We start from the raw sequence: 16,049 nt of genomic DNA on the forward strand, positions 1-16,049 counted from the left end.
GAAAGATAAGACTGAAGGGAAAGAGGGAGGGAGAAAGAATGACAGAAAATTGCAATGAATTTGGAAATCCTCCCAGAAATCACGTCAAGTTCTTGTGTCCGTTTTCAGCCTAGAATGGAAATTTGCAAGCAAATATGAATGGTATTTGCTGTCATATTTTTAAAGGCCACACCGTATATTGAAAGCACTATGATGCCACTTCAACTGTCATGGCTTCCCCACAAAGCATCCTGGGAACTGGAGCTGGCTAAGGATGCTGAGAGTTGTGAGGAGACACCTATTCCCCTCACAGCGTTTCCTGGGAAGAGGGCTTGATGGTTTTAATCATTCTGGGAACTGGACTGGACTGGTTGTAGGTAAACATAGGCAGGTAGGTGGAAGCTGGCTGAAGACCAGAGACCAGTTTCATTTTTCCTCCTTCTCACTGGTCCTCGTAACATCTCCACACAGTGCTCCAGAAAGCGTTGCCAAGAGGAAGGTGCCCAGGGATGGCCAGTCCGTCAGTGTTTAACGTCTATTGAAAGAATCGGACGCACTTGGCAAACCCACCCAAGGGGTGGGAGGGGGAGGGCCTGGATACGTACTTTGGCTTGGCTTTTTTTGCTGGTGTGATTTATTGATTTGTCTTCTATAAGAAGTTAATCTCACAAAGTGTTCCCGGAGCGCTGAGATATGGCGAAGTGTGTGGGCTGCCCTCGATCACCTCCCAAATTCCTTTCATTTCACCCATGCCAGTTGAAATATGCGTCACTCCCCAATAGGAAGGAGGGAGGGAATTGCAGTGTGACCTGTGCAATAGCACAAAAGAGGAAGCTCTTCCCCAGTTCAAATCTCACCTTGGCCCTAACACCACAAGACCTACACTCCTAAACCCCGGGAGTAAGTGCCATTGAGTTCAATAGGGCTTACTTCTGAATAGACATGGCAGAACTGTGCTGTGAGGCTTCAATTCTAAAACCAGGGAGAAATCCCAGGGACTATGCAGAGGATTGCCAAGGAAGTTGTCCTTGGCGAGGCACCATCATCACAGCCCACTGCTACACTGAGCCAAATCAGCAAAATGTCATTGTGTCATATTGAATGCAAGAGCCCTGCTGAATGAGGCCAATGGCCCATCTAGTGCAACAGCCTGCTCTCACAGTGGCCAACAGCCTATGGGAAGCCCACAAGCAGGACCTGAGCACAACAGGGCTCTGCCTACTTGTGATTCCTAGCAAACTACTGCCACTACCAGTGGAGACAAAACATAGCCATCAAGGCTAGTAGCCGTTGATAACACTCTTTTTCATGAATCTGTCAAATCATCTTTTAAAGCCATCCAAGTTGGTGGCCATCACTGCTTCCTATGGGACTACAACTCCCATCAGCTCCAGCCAGCATGGCCAATGGGACATCTGGTTGTCAGCAGGCAAAGGCTTAGCTAATCCTCTGCCTGATCCAACAGCACCATTTCTCATGTAGTTGCACCAGCCCCATAAGCTTGCATGGCGATGGCCCAGGAGAGGGCATGTATCTCCCATAGCTGCTGAACTCACTCACAAGGTTGCATCTGGTGCCTTCATTATACAGCTTTGGAGAATGCTGAAGATGCACCTCTTTGGAGAATGTTAAAGGTGTACCTCTTTATCCTGGCCTTCAAAACATGAAAGGTATATTTTTAGGACCCACCCTAATGTTGTGACTTTACGTTGTTTTAAACTGTTTTTCATGTGTTTTACATTTTCATGAACCATCATAGGTCATCTTAGGGCAATAAACCAAATCATTATTCTAACTAGTACTAATAATATTTAAACAGCTTGATCCTTTTGCACGAAGGCCTCCTGCGCCCTGCTCATTGCCATGCCAACAGCAATGTGTCAATCAGAAACCTTTCCTCTAAAAGGCTTGCTAGCTCAGGTTTCTGAAAAGGAGGCATCTCAGCTGATGTGCATGTCGATAAAGGTCAGCTTTAGACCCACTTACATAGAACATTTGACTTTGGCCAAGTGCAAACAGCTCACGGAGCCTCTTCAGTTTTATCTGTGGACACTCTGGATTTACAAGGGCTGCTGGAAGCTCCCTGATAAAAGAAGCACATTGGCAGTGCTGGGTGGTTGCTAGCTAGCAAAGCGTGCCTGGGCTTGTGTAAAAAACATCTATTAACGGGGGCTAAATGAAGTTGTCTCCAGCCAGATGGTGGGAAGATGTAGCTGAGTGAGAGGGCAACTGCCTGTCAGCCCCAAATGCCTCCGTCTTTCTGGATGGGTCCCTTGTCCTCAGCACCAGAGAATCCCTGCCAGTCAGTGCAGACTACAGTGGTACCTCGGGTTAAGTGCTTAATTCGTTCCGGAGTTCTGTTCTTAACCTGAAACTGTTCTTAACCTAAAGCACCACTAATGGGGCCTCCTGCTGCTGCCGTGCCACCGGAGCACGATTTCTGTTCTCATCCTGAAGCAAAGTTCTTAACCTGAAGCACTATTTCTAGGTTAGCTGAGTCTGTAACCTGAAGCGTATGTAACCTGAAGCATATGTAAACCAAGGTACTACTGTATACTAAACTTGATGGCCCAAATAGGCTCTTCCAGATGTCCTTTTTATTGCACATTCATGCTGATTTGTGTTCATGATGCTATCAGGGCAGCCGTATGCAATCCTGTTCTCAAAACCCTTTGCAGCTGAGAAAGGGTTTGGGCGGTCACACTGCTTCATTTCCACTTTGTATTTCATAACTTCCTGATAAAATCCTGCAACAAATGTTCCGGTTTTTGTTTTGTTCCACTTTTGTTGCACCGTAGCCCCTTCTGGACAGTAATTATGTGGAAGAATTGGGGAAGCACCAGAGAGCAAATTAAAGCAGAACAAACCCACTGCTAATGTGTCAAGAAAAGACCTGAAGTCCCCCACCTGATCCCTGTACCCTCAAGAAGTGTCTCAATAGCTCTATTGTTCCCTAAACTTCAGTCCAGTTGTTCCTGTGGCTTCCTTCATTGCAATTCCAAAGGAGCACAGTGAATTTTGGATGTGGTAGAAGTTGGGGGATCTTTTTTCCAGCCCAAGTCACATATTCCTTTGTGGGCAACCTTCCAGGCATTGTGTGCCTGCGGCAGACAGGGCCAGAGGCAAAGTGAGAGGAACCATGGATGTGAATCTTACCTTTCATAAAGAAACGGCTACCCTGCAGCCACACGACTGCCAGAGGTTTCTTCATACGCATCTCTCTCTGTCCTCCATGCGGTCAAGCGAGAGGGGCAAGGGTCATGGACATATTCCAGCCAGGATAAGGCCTACAAGAAGGGGGTGGGATAGGACCAGTGTGTGGTGCGGCCTGAGAAGGAGTGTGGATTGGAGAGGGTGCCAAGGGCCAGGCAGAGAGGCCTGGAGGGCTGCATTCAGACCCCAGAACCTGAGGCTCTCCAGACCTGTCACAGAAAGACCAGTGCCAGCCTCTTACCTCACCCATCCTCTGACTTTTCAGAAACCTTTCCAAAACACTTCTCTTACCTGAGTCAGTGAAGAAGTTCAGTCAGATGCTCACACATTGTTAATTTATTCTTAAGTGAACGTGCTTAAGCAAGCAGCCTAAACCCTAAAGTTCCCATCATAATCTCATTAAAAAGGTAAAGGTACCCCTGCCCGTACGGGCCAGTCTTGACAGACTCTGGGGTTGTGCGCCCATCTCACTTAAGAGGCCAGGGGCCAGCGCTGTCCGGAGACACTTCCGGGTCACGTGGCCAGCGTGACATCGCTGCTCTGGCCAGAGCCAGAGCCAGAGCCGCACACGGAAACGCCGTTTACCTTCCCGCTGGTAAGCGGTCCCTATTTATCTACTTGCACCCAGAGGTGCTTTCGAACTGCTAGGTTGGCAGGCGCTGGGACCGAGCAGCGGGAGCGCACCCCGCCGCAGGGACATCTTAAAGGGGGAGATCCTGCAAAACACAACCTCAAATGTCATTTCCCCCACCACTGCATTTAAGGCCCAGAGATCCTGCCCCAGGTCTGTTTATCACAATACTAGGCCCCATCCGCATTATACATTTAAAGCAGTATCAAATCACTTTAAAGAGCCATGTCTTTCCCCAAAGAATCATGGGGCGTATACTTTGATAAATTGGCTGAAAGGTGTTAGGAAACACCTATTATTATTATTATTTTTAAAATTAAGTTTTTACATCAAGTTTAAGGTATATAAAACAAACAGAACAGTAACAACAACAAACAAGTGTGGGACAATCAAATTGAAAAGTCTGGGTGCTGTAGCTAATGGAGGCAAATGGGGTCTCTCAGGATTCCTTGGGAGAAGACATGGCTCTCTCAAGTGGTATGATACTGCTTTACGGTGCAGATGAGGCCCTGGTGGAAACAGCAAGCCTCAAAGCACTTGTTCATGGGTTACCCTTCCAAATTTCTCTTGGACCCCATGTAGGTAAGCAGTTCATGGACATGCCCCCTCGAGAGAACAGGTGGGACCACTTATCCTATGTTAGACGTGGAGCCCGTTACTCAACGGCCGGCTTAATCAAATGGCCATTGAAGGTGATATAGATGTCCGACTCCTCGCTGTAGATGCCGTTCTCCCTCTCCCGCTTGAACATCCGCACCCAAACCTCATCCCCTTCGAGGAGGTCGAGCATGAGGCTCTGGCTCTGCATAATGCTCCGCTCGCTGGGCTGCGAGTAGAGAATGGCCACCTCGTTGTCGTTCTTCATGATGTGGAGGTAGGTTTCCTTGTAGTTCCAGGTGTGGACATTGAGGTTGAAGAAGTAGATCCCCGGCACATAGCAGAAGAACTTCCCCGTGAACATGTTGAAGTGTTTATAGAGGTTGACAAACTCGGTGTCGAAAGTGACATGCTGGTAGTAGTCAGAACTGTGGAGGGGTTTCCGCCGGCCCACAGAAAAGGCCGCGTAATGTTGCTTGCAGGAGTTGCCTGGTAGCCCAATGTGGCCCTTTTGCCCTTTCTGGCCGCTATGACCACGAAGGCCTCGTTCACCCGCTTTGCCTTCCGGGCCAGAAATTCCTCGCTCTCCCATTTCACCTTTTTCACCTGAGGGCACAAGGAGAGGGCAGGTTGTGAAAGTGCTTATCTGCCATGTAGTTGTGGGCTGGAGGGTAGGAGTATCTGGCCAGGACAAAAGATTGACTGCATTCCTGAATTGTTGTGTTGAACTAAATGACCATTTGCATCCCTTCCAACTCTATGATTCTATGGAGGCCAGGCAAGAACATAAGAAGAGCCTGCTGGATCAGGCCAATGGCCCATCTAGTCCAACTTCTTGTTCTCAGAGTGGCCAACCAGTTGTCTGTGGGAAACCCACAAGCAGAGCCTGAGCACAAGATCACGTTCCCCTCCTGCACTTCTCAGCTACTAGTATTCAGAAGTGTTGCAGGCTTAGCCAAAGGAGGCAGAGTACAGCCATCATGGATAAGAGTCACTGATAACCTTCACCTCCACGAATTTGTCTAATCCCTTTTTAAAGCCATCCCAGATGGTGGCCACCACTGCCTCCTGCAGGAGTGAATTCCATAGTTTAACTATGTGCTGAGTGAAGAAGTACCTTCTGAATCTTTTAATATCCAGGAGCCAATTTGCAAAGCTAGAATTCAGTTTTGGCACATGTGAAGTAAGGGGCGATGCCAATAACGAATGGATTTTGAACAAGTGGTATTAAACATATCTATAGTTTATTTGAAGGGCCACCTTTGCCTGTATACATGCCCTCATGCTGATATTTGCTTCTGGAATCCTTCTGGGTGCCCACTGCTGAGATGGCTCAAGTTGGCATGCACACACAGTAGATCTCTGCAGGCCTCGTATTTGAGCTCTGCATATATCCCTCTTCAATGCTATCTTTTACTGAGATTGGAATCAGCCTGGGTGCTACAGAAAAGCTCCTTAAAATATTCTGGATCCAAGCCAGCGTTACTACTATATCTTGATAATTTCTCTTGCTCTTGGCTGTGTATCACTTTGTGAGGGCAAAGCCCTAAAAAGCAACTTAAGGATAATACTTTTAGGTAAATACATAGACGTTGTTCAGCTGGGAGACGGAATTAAGGGATGAAGGTAAAGGTAGCTAAGTCATGAGGACGGCCCCTACAGGAACGCCCATCCATCACCAGATTAGCCAGTTGCACTGAAAAAAAGGGTACATCTAAAATGATGTTGAGTGCTTTTCCTTTCCAACTGGTCATTATAAGAACTCTGTAACTAAGAAACAGTGCCTGGGTTTGCTTTCTCTGCCTCCTCCCTCCAAAGCCTTTTTCCTTTTGTGCTGTGTCTTTTCAGTTATAAGACGGAGGGCAAGGACCGTCTTATCATTGACATTCATAAGCCTTTGGTAGGGAGATGGGGGTGTTGAAAAGCAGGTTTTTTAACAAAAGTATGTTGCAAATCAATAAATAATCAATATCTATGGTTTCTGAATGCTATTCACACACGCTAGCTTCATCGCTGGATGCTGCAGACATTGAGTGATAAATGTGCCCACGTGAAGCGACTCTTGCAGGGAAGAAGGACTAACCTTGGACGGCTGCTTACCTTTCAAGATTGTGATGTTGATGGTGGGCTGGATCCTGGGCATGGCATGGAGGGAGTCGCTGGTCATCCGAGTGTAGCGGGAAGCGGTGATGGAGCTGGGCTGCTCAGCCGGCCCGCAGCATCGCACGCATGATGAAACCCTCCGGGCCTCTCTCTTTGGGAAGGCCTTTTCACCCAGTGGTCTTGTGGCGTGCAGAGAAGAAGCCAGGAGCAGGAGAAGGGGCACCCTCATCTTGAACTAGCCAAATGAGAAGGAAGAAATGTTTTCCAGGGAGAGGGAAGGGACTCAGGGCCACCTAACTTACGCTTGCTTTGCAGGCATCTTGCTGAAACAGGGACCCCGCCAACAACTGGTGGTGGTGGTGGTTTCTTTCTGGCTGTCCTGAATTTATGGCTAATTTTAATTTTTTTAATGTTGTGCTCCTTTGGCAGCCTTTTTGTATCTCCTTGTCTGCTGCTTAAAAACCGCGGGGTTATTTTGGTTGCCCTTTTCTGAAGCTTTTCCAACTCAACAAAAAACTGTTGCTTTAACTTAGTGCTGTTTTTCTAAAAAAATGTTTAGGGGTACTCTCATTTTGACTCAGGAAAATCACCATTTTTATAGCTCAAATTGGGGAAATATAAACAAAGTAAATGGACAAAAGTACAAAGATTCACAAAATGTTTAGGGGTAAGCGTACCCCTGCGTACCCCCAGGAAAAAAGCACTGCTTTAACTTATTTTCTTCCACAACGCGCCTGATCCTTTTTCAGCTCAGGACTTCTTTTTTTTTTTGGAAAAAAATGTTTTATGACACCTTTGCTTCGCATGCAGCTGAAGAAGATCGGTAGGAAAAGAGAAAATGCATCAAATCTATTATTAAACTATTTTGCCAGAGAAGCATCCACCCCACAGTCTCATTTATCTGCTGCAGCTACCTGTATATAAAATGATGGATGAGTGCAGCGGGCCTGCAGTGTCTGAACATGGCAAAAACCGATCAAAGCCCTATTTACTCACCATGATGGGTGTTTCAACGATGCGGGGTAGTAAAAAGAGTGATGGGTGAAAGGAAGCATCCTGGGGTCTGAGACACATATTTTGGCTTATTAGGTTGTTGTGGAAAATAAAGACACCTTCTATTAGTCCCGAAGTCACTGTGTTTAGTTTCCTCCACTTCCTCCTTAACAGCAAAGATTTGGAGGATCACCTGCTAAGCAGTCATGGGGCATTAGCAGGAATACGCTAGACATCTGTAGTCAAAGATTTGGCTTGTGAGTTCAAATCATTATGTGGAATTATGTGTGGAGACTGGTCCATGAGGCCAAATAGGGACACTGCCCCACCAGTCTCAGCCTGTCTTCAACCAGTCCCCATCTGCCTGTTTTCTTACCCTTTTTGGGAGGGTCAAATAATATTTGATATTGTTTCTTTCCTTGAGAAAGCAGGCCTTGCATCTGCTGAGGTTTAATTTTTGAGCTTCTGGAGCTCAAGGACATCACACCATACTCACACCATACCAGAACAAACATTGCTTAGTACAGATAACATCTCAGCTTACTGTGCTTCTCAGGGTCCCCGTTATATGCAGATACAGATCCTTCAGAGGTGAAGTGATAGTCATTTTTACTTGCCATGAACTCACCCAGTTTAAGCTCGTTGTTTTCCCCGGTGGCATTACTAACGATCCAAAAGCTTGGCTGTCCTTGAAGTTTTATGAGAGGGTGTCCTAGAGAAACTGAGAAAACATCATCAATTCATATTGGGAGCCTGTTAAGTCCCCCATTCAAATTTCACCTCCAGTAGAAAAAGAAGAAGAGTTTGGATTTGATATCTCGGTTTATCACTACCCGAAGGAGTCTCAAAGCAACTAACATTCTCCTTTCCCTTCCTCCCCCACAACAAACACTGTGAGGTGATTGGGGCTGAGAGACTTCAGAGAAGTGTGACTAGCCCAAGGTCACCCAGCAGCTGCATGTGGAGGAGCGGGGAAGCGAACCCGGTTCACCAGATTACGAGTCTACCACTCTTAACCACAACACCACACTGGCTCTCTAGGTGACCTTGAACCAAGAGTCACCAACATGGCACAAGTGGTCACACTGGCACCCCGATTTATTTTCTGGCACCCATGTTTGAGCAAAACTCACACACTGTCTTCCTGCTTGAGGATGGCTACCTTTTTCTTTCTTGAAAAGTACATAGAGGAGAAAGTTGGGAAAGTGGCCCTCTTTCCCTCTCCCACTTTCAGCTCTATGTGATTTTCATGTCTCAGATAAATTATAGTGGAAGTTATAAGAGCTGTGTGGCCCTCATGGCACTTGCTCAAAAATCCGAAACGTTGGTACCCCTTCCCCCCGCTATCTTAAAAAAATCACCCTTTTTTCAGACTCTGCTTCCCGATAAGGAAATAAGAATACTGCACACATGCCCCACAATATTTCATAGCTGAATATAGGGACATAATTGCAACTTCATACTCTTAGGTACTTTTTTCCTGTGGCAGTCCAAGCAAGGCATTGTGGCTGATGTGTTGCTACCATGGGAAAGAGAAGCCCCGAATGTCCTCTTCTCGGTAGTATTTAGTAACAGAGTACATGACAGGACATCTTTCCATTATGAGTTTTCTCACCTCCACCTCTTTTCATTGGTCTGCTACTTTCAGGGGTGGGGAAACTCAGAGTGCAATGGCATCACATCCAAGAGCTCAGTGGTATTATTAATATTATTATTATTTAAATTTGTATACTGCCCTTCATCCACAGATCTCAGGGTGGTTTACAACAGAAAAATATAATACAAAAGCACAACATACATGAAAAAAGAGCAAAAAACTCAAACCCATAATACTGAGAAAGAGCGAGGGTCTGACTTGGTATAAGGCAGCTTCCTATGGCAAAAACTGGGGCACCTTTAGGCCTGATCCAGCAAACGAATCCTAAGGTCTCTCTCCCCTTGGCACAAGAAAGAGTCAAAGAAAGGCTTGGAGAGGGAGTTAAAGAGCTAAGCTGATGGCCAGGGGCCATCTCTGCCTTCCAAAAGGAAAGACCGAGATTACATTTCTCTGGGAGTACTCAAAGCTGATCGTGTTATTGAGAAGAAATCCTTATCTTTGAAGTGGAGGAAAAGGGAACCAGACCAATTGCTGGCTCGAAGATTATGGGAGCTTTTTCATTGCAAAGTCAGGAAACACAGCAGGGTTGTTCTAAAATCGATAGTGGTGTTAATTTGAAACTGGCAAGTACTTGTCTTTTGTTGTGGTGACTTCTGTTCTTAGGAACAAAGTAATCCACTTTATGCCAAGTAAGGCCATTGGTCCAACTTGCTCAGGATTTCCTACACAGACTGGCAACACCTCTCCAGGGTTTCTGGCAAGGGAATACGCTTCAACAGCCCCAATTTTCCCAGGAAAGCTCCAGAATGTCTAAAGCTATCATGGCTTCTGTTTTGACCCCAGGGGCGCCCAATTTCTCCTGGCCAGTGGACAGGGGCAGCAGTGGCATTGGGAAGGAGACACGGGGGCTCCTCCCCTTTCCCCCCAACATGGTGCCCTTCCAGGACCTTCTGAACTACAACACCCATCAGCCACCCAGGTTACCTTGCTGTGGAATGGGAGATCTGAAGGTTCTTCCTTAGGACTGATGGGGAGGAAGTGACATCACCACCACCCCTCCAGAGGAAACAGAGCTGTCTCCTTCACTCCGTCTTCCTCTTGGCTTCAGAGCTTCCCGTGGACTGGGGTCGCTTTCCTCTGTGCGTTTGGGCAGACTGGCGTTGGTTCTCTAGCACTGTGTTGTCGGAGCCACAAAAAGGGATGGAGATTTCAGCAAGGAAGCTTTGACTTCAGAAAAGAAGTGCAGCTACAACAATGGTCAAAGTGTTTACAGTGTTTTCTGCTGCTTCTAGGAACATCCTGCTGATATAAGACCTTCTGCCTCCAAATGATTTGGAGACATTTTGATAGTGTTAGTAGCCAAAACAAGTGGTGGTTCAAGGATCTTTGGGAACTGGTGGCTGCAGCTGCCCATTTTTATTATATGCACACACACACACACACACACACCATGCAACTATTAAGCTCACTTTTCACCTTCCCAACTGTATTTCTAAGCTAGGATCGTAATGAGGCATTAGAAATCCTCCTAAAAGGGCTGTATAACAACAACCTTGCATATTTAGGTATATATAGGAAGGCATGGAAAAAGAGGGTATAGAAATGGAAAAGGCACAGATTTCCTGCATTATTGTGACATCATTGTAATGTATAATTATCATTATTTATTAGTCACATTTTTGCACTCAGATGTCTCAAAGTGATTTACACAATAAAAACAGAAACAGCAGTTCTACACATGCAATGAATGGCCAGGTTTTGCCTGAGGGCCAAATTAAGATGTGACATTAAGCATGCAAAATACTAATAATTAATAATAATAATTAGTCATCATAGTAGTATGTATTATGATTATTTTCTTATTAATCGCCTTACACAATGCATCTCAAGGTGATGTACAATAAAAATGATAAAAAGAACACAAAAAAACAACAGAAATGTGTGTGCGTTGCTCTTCTTTTCCTGCTCTTTTCTCCATGGGGCTCAAGGTAGAAGACATGATTTCCTCCTCCTCATTTAATCCCCACAATACCCCTGTGAGGTAGGTTTGGCTGAGAGGCAGCAACTGGCCCAAGGTCACCCAGTGAGCTTCATGGCCGAGTAGGGATTTGAACCCTGGTCTCTCAAATCCTAGTCTGACACTCTAACGCTAACCAATACACCACACTGACTTAGATAGACAGACAGAGACAGAGAAAGAGACAGAGACAGAGACAGAGACAGAGACAGAGACAGAGATAGAGATAGAGATAGAGATAGAGATAGAGATAGAGATAGAGATAGAGATAGAGAGAGAGAGAGATAGAGAGATAGAGAGATGATAGATAGATAGATAGATAGATAGATAGATAGATAGATAGAGCGAGCTACCAAAGGATGCCCATGGCAGAGACCCATTCGTCCAGCTAGGAAAGCTTGTCAGAACAGAATTAGTTGTAGTAGTAGTACCCTGCCCCAGCCACTCTTCAGTTGTTTCCAGAAAGCGCAGACAGTGGGTGCCTGTTGTATCCCCACAGAACAGGGGCAGCCACACTGGAAGCCCTGTTTGCGTGAGTTCACAAAGGCTGCAGGGGGCTGCAGACCCATTTTGCCCCGTGAACAGACCCCCTTCATAACTATGGTTGCCAGCTGACCAGAAATCAGAAGGTGAATCTTGGCATGGCAAGAAAATGAGCAATGTCCCCTGCTAAATGTTTGTTATGCTTATCTGTTCTATTCTCTGCTGAGGCAACAGTGTGAACACCCAGAAAGGAAATATTTCCCCTTCTGAAGATAATGTAAGTTTTCTCCCCTCATCATCAGGCAAGGGATCCTGCACTGTCAACAGTCATAGCACAAGTAGATATTTTCTCCTTGGGGAAAGCTTTGCCTGTTGAATTTCTGCCTGTCATGCAGCTGTTAATAGCACAGGAGCCCTACCAGAAGGCAGGGTGGCAACCCTAGTGGGCTGTCTTGGGCTGTAACAGAGAGCTGAATCATCATCTCAGCACATTAAGTTTTTTTTTAATTCCCGTTGAGTCAGAAGCAGAGCTCTTTCCATTACAGTTATGTTCCTGGCAAAGGGGAAACCTGGGTTTCATACCATTTCCAGCCAAAAGTATTGGCTAGCGATGATCCCTCACTTTTTGTTCTTTTCCTAAGTAAGGGAAAGTGGATGCACAGTCAGATTTAATAATCTGATGCAAAATCAGATTTGCTTTAATTTTCCTCGAATGTGTGCAAAGTTGCATATATTAGAGAAACGTGTGCATAAGAATGCATAAGGTAAAGGTAAAGGGACCCCTGACCATTAGGTCCAGTCGTGGCCGACTCTGGGGTTGCGACGCTCATCTCGCTTTATTGGCCGAGGGAGCCGGCGTATAGCTTCCGGGTCATGTGGCCAGCATGACTAAGCTGCTTCTGGCGAACAAGAGCAGCACACGGAAACGCCGTTTACCTTCCCGTCGGAGCGGTACCTATTTAACTACTTGCACTTTGATGTGCTTTCAAACTGTTAGCTTGGCAGGAGCTGGGACTGAGCAACAGGAGCTCACCCCTTTGCAGGGATTCGAACCACCGACCTTCTGATCAGCAAGTCCTAGGCTCTGTGGTTTAGACCACAGCGCCACCTGCACACATAAGATTGCATACATTAGTGAAAATAGCATATTGTTACAGAAGTTGGGCGCCACCCCCACTCTCTGCCGAGCAGTAGCAAGGTTCCAGGGGGTTCCATCCAGGCACTCACCCAGAGGCAGCTATCATAGCTTTAAGAAATATGGTTTATTCACCTATTTACACCTTCAGTCTGCATGGAGGGAGTCCAGATCTTACAGCATGTTCATTTCCAGCAGACCTTGTCCCCCACAGCAGTGCAGCACTGGAGGCAAAGGCATCTCTCCCAGCCAGCCTTCAGCCTGCCCACCCAAGATGGATCTCTGTCTGTTCTCTCCCTTCTTCTTCCTAACACCCCTTGCTCTAATGCATCTCTTTTCCTGACACCTCAAACACACACCACATCACCATGGCAACCTTTGTCTGCCCAGGCCCAAGAATTCCTTTCTGGTGGGCCATCAACACTTTTTGTCATGTTAATGCTTCTATCCCAAGTGAAGCCCTGGCTTGGAAAGCAAGCTTATCCTGTATTTTTCCACTGGCTTCCAGTCTTCCCTTCTATACTCCAAATAATCAAAATCCTATCATTTATTAATTTCTAGAGTTTAAGTGGGGGTCGCGCCCCCATCTATAACAATATTTTTTTTAAATGCATTGTGTTTGGACAAATGTCCTGCAAAAAAATGTATCTGTTAGTCACAGTAATATGCAAATTATTCCCTATAATGCAGACAACGCTTAAGGAACACACACACAAATGCAGAGAACTGAACTGGAAAGGGGAGGTTGGGAAAAAATTGGAAAAAGGAGAAAGTGAGAAACTGAAATTGACAGATTCCTCCACCTCTGGATTTTCACTGCTTGGAATCAGGCAACCCTATAGCAGAAAGCAATGCATCTAGGACTAGAGGGGACAGGATATTATGACCCTCAGGTAGAAGAACTTCCCCTCCTTCTACCAGAGCGCAATACTACTCTGAAAATCTGCAACAACAGGTCATTGCTCCTGGCTCGGAGGGTGAGGGTGGCACCTGTGGAATCCTTGCCAACAGCAGTTCAGAAGAATTCAGCAGAGAGCCTCCCCTCCCCTCCCTACCCAGGGCTGCTCTTTTCGTGTGACTGCATTAGCATGGCATTGATCATGAAAGTCGATATCACCACCCGGTGCAAGGGAGGCTTGCTGTGACGAGAGCCGCAGACAGACGCAACAGGAACCCAGAACCAGTCTATGCAGCTTTGATGTAATGAGGCAGAAAACCAATTCCATCAATGGTTGCTCAGCTGATCCAGACAGGCTTTCTGCTGCACGGTAGAGGGTGGGGGAAACCCAGCAGACTTCCCCCTATCTATCTAGGATGCAACCGTCCCAAATCCTTCTTGATCCAATCTTGTCTTTGGCAAAGTGGCTGATGTAGTATATAGGGATCAGCAAGAAGAGGGCCCAGGATGGAATCTGCCTTCTTCCTTCACCTCCCACCCCCATTCATGTCAGGAGTAGGGATAGGGGAAGACATTCGGTACAGTTCACATTTAAAGGCAAACCTACATAATCTGCACTCTCCAAAACTAAATGTGAAATGAAACTCAGCCACCCTTCAGTAGTCACACTTCTCTCAATTTTGCAGTGCAGTTCTTCAGCCAGGCAATGTGGGCAAAAATACATATATCAGGGGAAATTGAAAAGAAAAATTGTGATATTAGGGGATTTCATTTCATGTCTTGAAAACAGGCTTAACTATTCCATATAGAAAGGAAAATATCATACCAATGTAATCTTCCATGAATAAATCACCTGGATTATATGCCCATTTTTGCACCTCTGTCCAGATCAATCCAGGAAAGACGTCATCACTGCCACAATTACCCCACTGACAGGTCACAGGGATGAACAAGTCTGTTCATGTCAGCTTCTCTTGGTTTCTCATTTTTCCAATCTTAAATCCAGCCCCCCCCCCCTTTCCACAGCAGTTTGAAAAACCTCTCGTGAAAACTCACCAGCACTTGAGTGCATATTTCTCCTAAAAATACACATTTTTTTCTATCCAGTTTTGACTAAGGCACACTTTGTTGCAGGCAACATCCCCTACTATAATGCATTTTTGTATGTTATTTTCACCAATATATACATTTTTATGCATGCTTTCCTCTAAAATATGCATGGCTGTACACATTGTTTGATTGGACCACTACATCACAAAATTTGGATAAAAGTGCATTTCAAAGAATTATATCTTGGTTCGCATATTGGTTCAAGAAGTATGAATTAGCTAGTTTCTCATTAAATTGGGAACAGAGTCAAATTTCTCTCCCGATCCTAGTAACAGATCAATTTCTCCCCCAATCTGTTGTAACACTTCAAACTCAAAAACTTGAGCAACCAAACTGGTGACCTTCTCAGTTTGCCACCCCTATGAATTCCTTGGCATAAGCTTTCATTCTGTTGCATATCACTACTTCGGGTGTCACACAACTTACCTTTGTGACTCAAAAACTCCTTTCTCCTCAGCTTCCTAGCTGCCCTTTGCTCAGCCTGGAGATCTGAGTGCTCCCTTGTTCATTCAGGGATCAGACTTGTGGTTTCTCCCACCGTTAGAAGCGCCCTTCCTGGTATCCAAATGAAACACTGGGTAGCAAGCCAACTTCTTATGAAACTCTGTGGCCTCACATGGCCAGCAGCTCTCAGGATGATTTTCTTGGAGTTGCTTGCACACACGTCCAATACGATGTTGTGGGTTCAGCTTCTGCATCTTCGGGTTAAAAGAGGAGGCTGAAAACTTAAGCAGACCAACGTCTTCTGCATCCAAATGGACAAGGGGGAGACACGTGGAATTCATTTTCCTTTGAAAACTAGCATCACTTAGAAGGCCACTTTTCCTCCCAAAAGAATTTATTAATGTGATCGACAGATGTTCTTGGCTTTGGCAAGGGAGTGAACTTTCCAACCATGCAATGTGCTTTGGAGTCTCGGATCAGCGCTGAGCTGAGAATATACATTCTATGAACTTTAAGTGTAGGATTGAGGTCAGCTGTAGACTTTTGCCCCATGAAGACACCGCTTGCTTTCTCTTGCTCTTCCTTCAGAGCTCCTCCTGCAAACCATCTATTCCATGAAACCTATAGCTTTACCTCTGTGCCTTACCCAGGATGCTTCTGAATGTCTGTGGCTGGAAACCACAGAAAGGGAGAGTGCTGTTGGACTCAGGTCTTGCTTGCAGATTTCCCATCGGCCTCTAACTGGCCAAGGTGCAACAGGATGCTGGACTAGACGGGCCATTGGACTTTTCCAATAGGCTCTTCTTATGTCCTTATGTTGTAGAACAGTGGTTCCAAACTGGTTGTCCA

The 16,049-nt window shown here is 45.9% G+C and overlaps 1 protein-coding gene across 5 annotated transcripts; it reads right to left on the bottom strand.

The window, feature by feature from the left end:
- Positions 1 to 4,266: 4,266 nt before the first annotated feature.
- On the bottom strand, positions 4,267 to 15,526 carry C1QTNF8 (C1q and TNF related 8). Of its 5 annotated transcripts, none has more exons than XM_079952906.1 (6): positions 15,183 to 15,526; positions 10,186 to 10,359; positions 10,098 to 10,125; positions 8,145 to 8,228; positions 6,521 to 6,758; positions 4,267 to 5,026 (listed from the first exon to the last, which is right to left on the bottom strand). In XM_079952906.1, the coding sequence occupies exons 4-6, from the start codon at positions 8,175 to 8,177 to the stop codon at positions 4,479 to 4,481; spliced, it is 819 nt and encodes a 272-aa protein (XP_079809032.1). In that variant the 5' UTR covers positions 8,178 to 8,228; positions 10,098 to 10,125; positions 10,186 to 10,359; positions 15,183 to 15,526; the 3' UTR covers positions 4,267 to 4,478. The 5 variants fall into 5 exon arrangements, with proteins under 5 accessions (XP_079809032.1, XP_079809029.1, XP_079809031.1 ...); XM_079952903.1 differs by having other exon boundaries at positions 8,145 to 8,237; positions 15,183 to 15,525; XM_079952905.1 differs by having other exon boundaries at positions 8,145 to 8,237; positions 10,186 to 10,430; positions 15,183 to 15,525.
- Positions 15,527 to 16,049: the final 523 nt, after the last annotated feature.

Source organism: Podarcis cretensis (genome assembly GCF_951804945.1).
Source record: "Podarcis cretensis genome assembly, chromosome: 14".
In the NCBI taxonomy this organism is placed as follows: domain Eukaryota; kingdom Metazoa; phylum Chordata; class Lepidosauria; order Squamata; family Lacertidae; genus Podarcis; species Podarcis cretensis.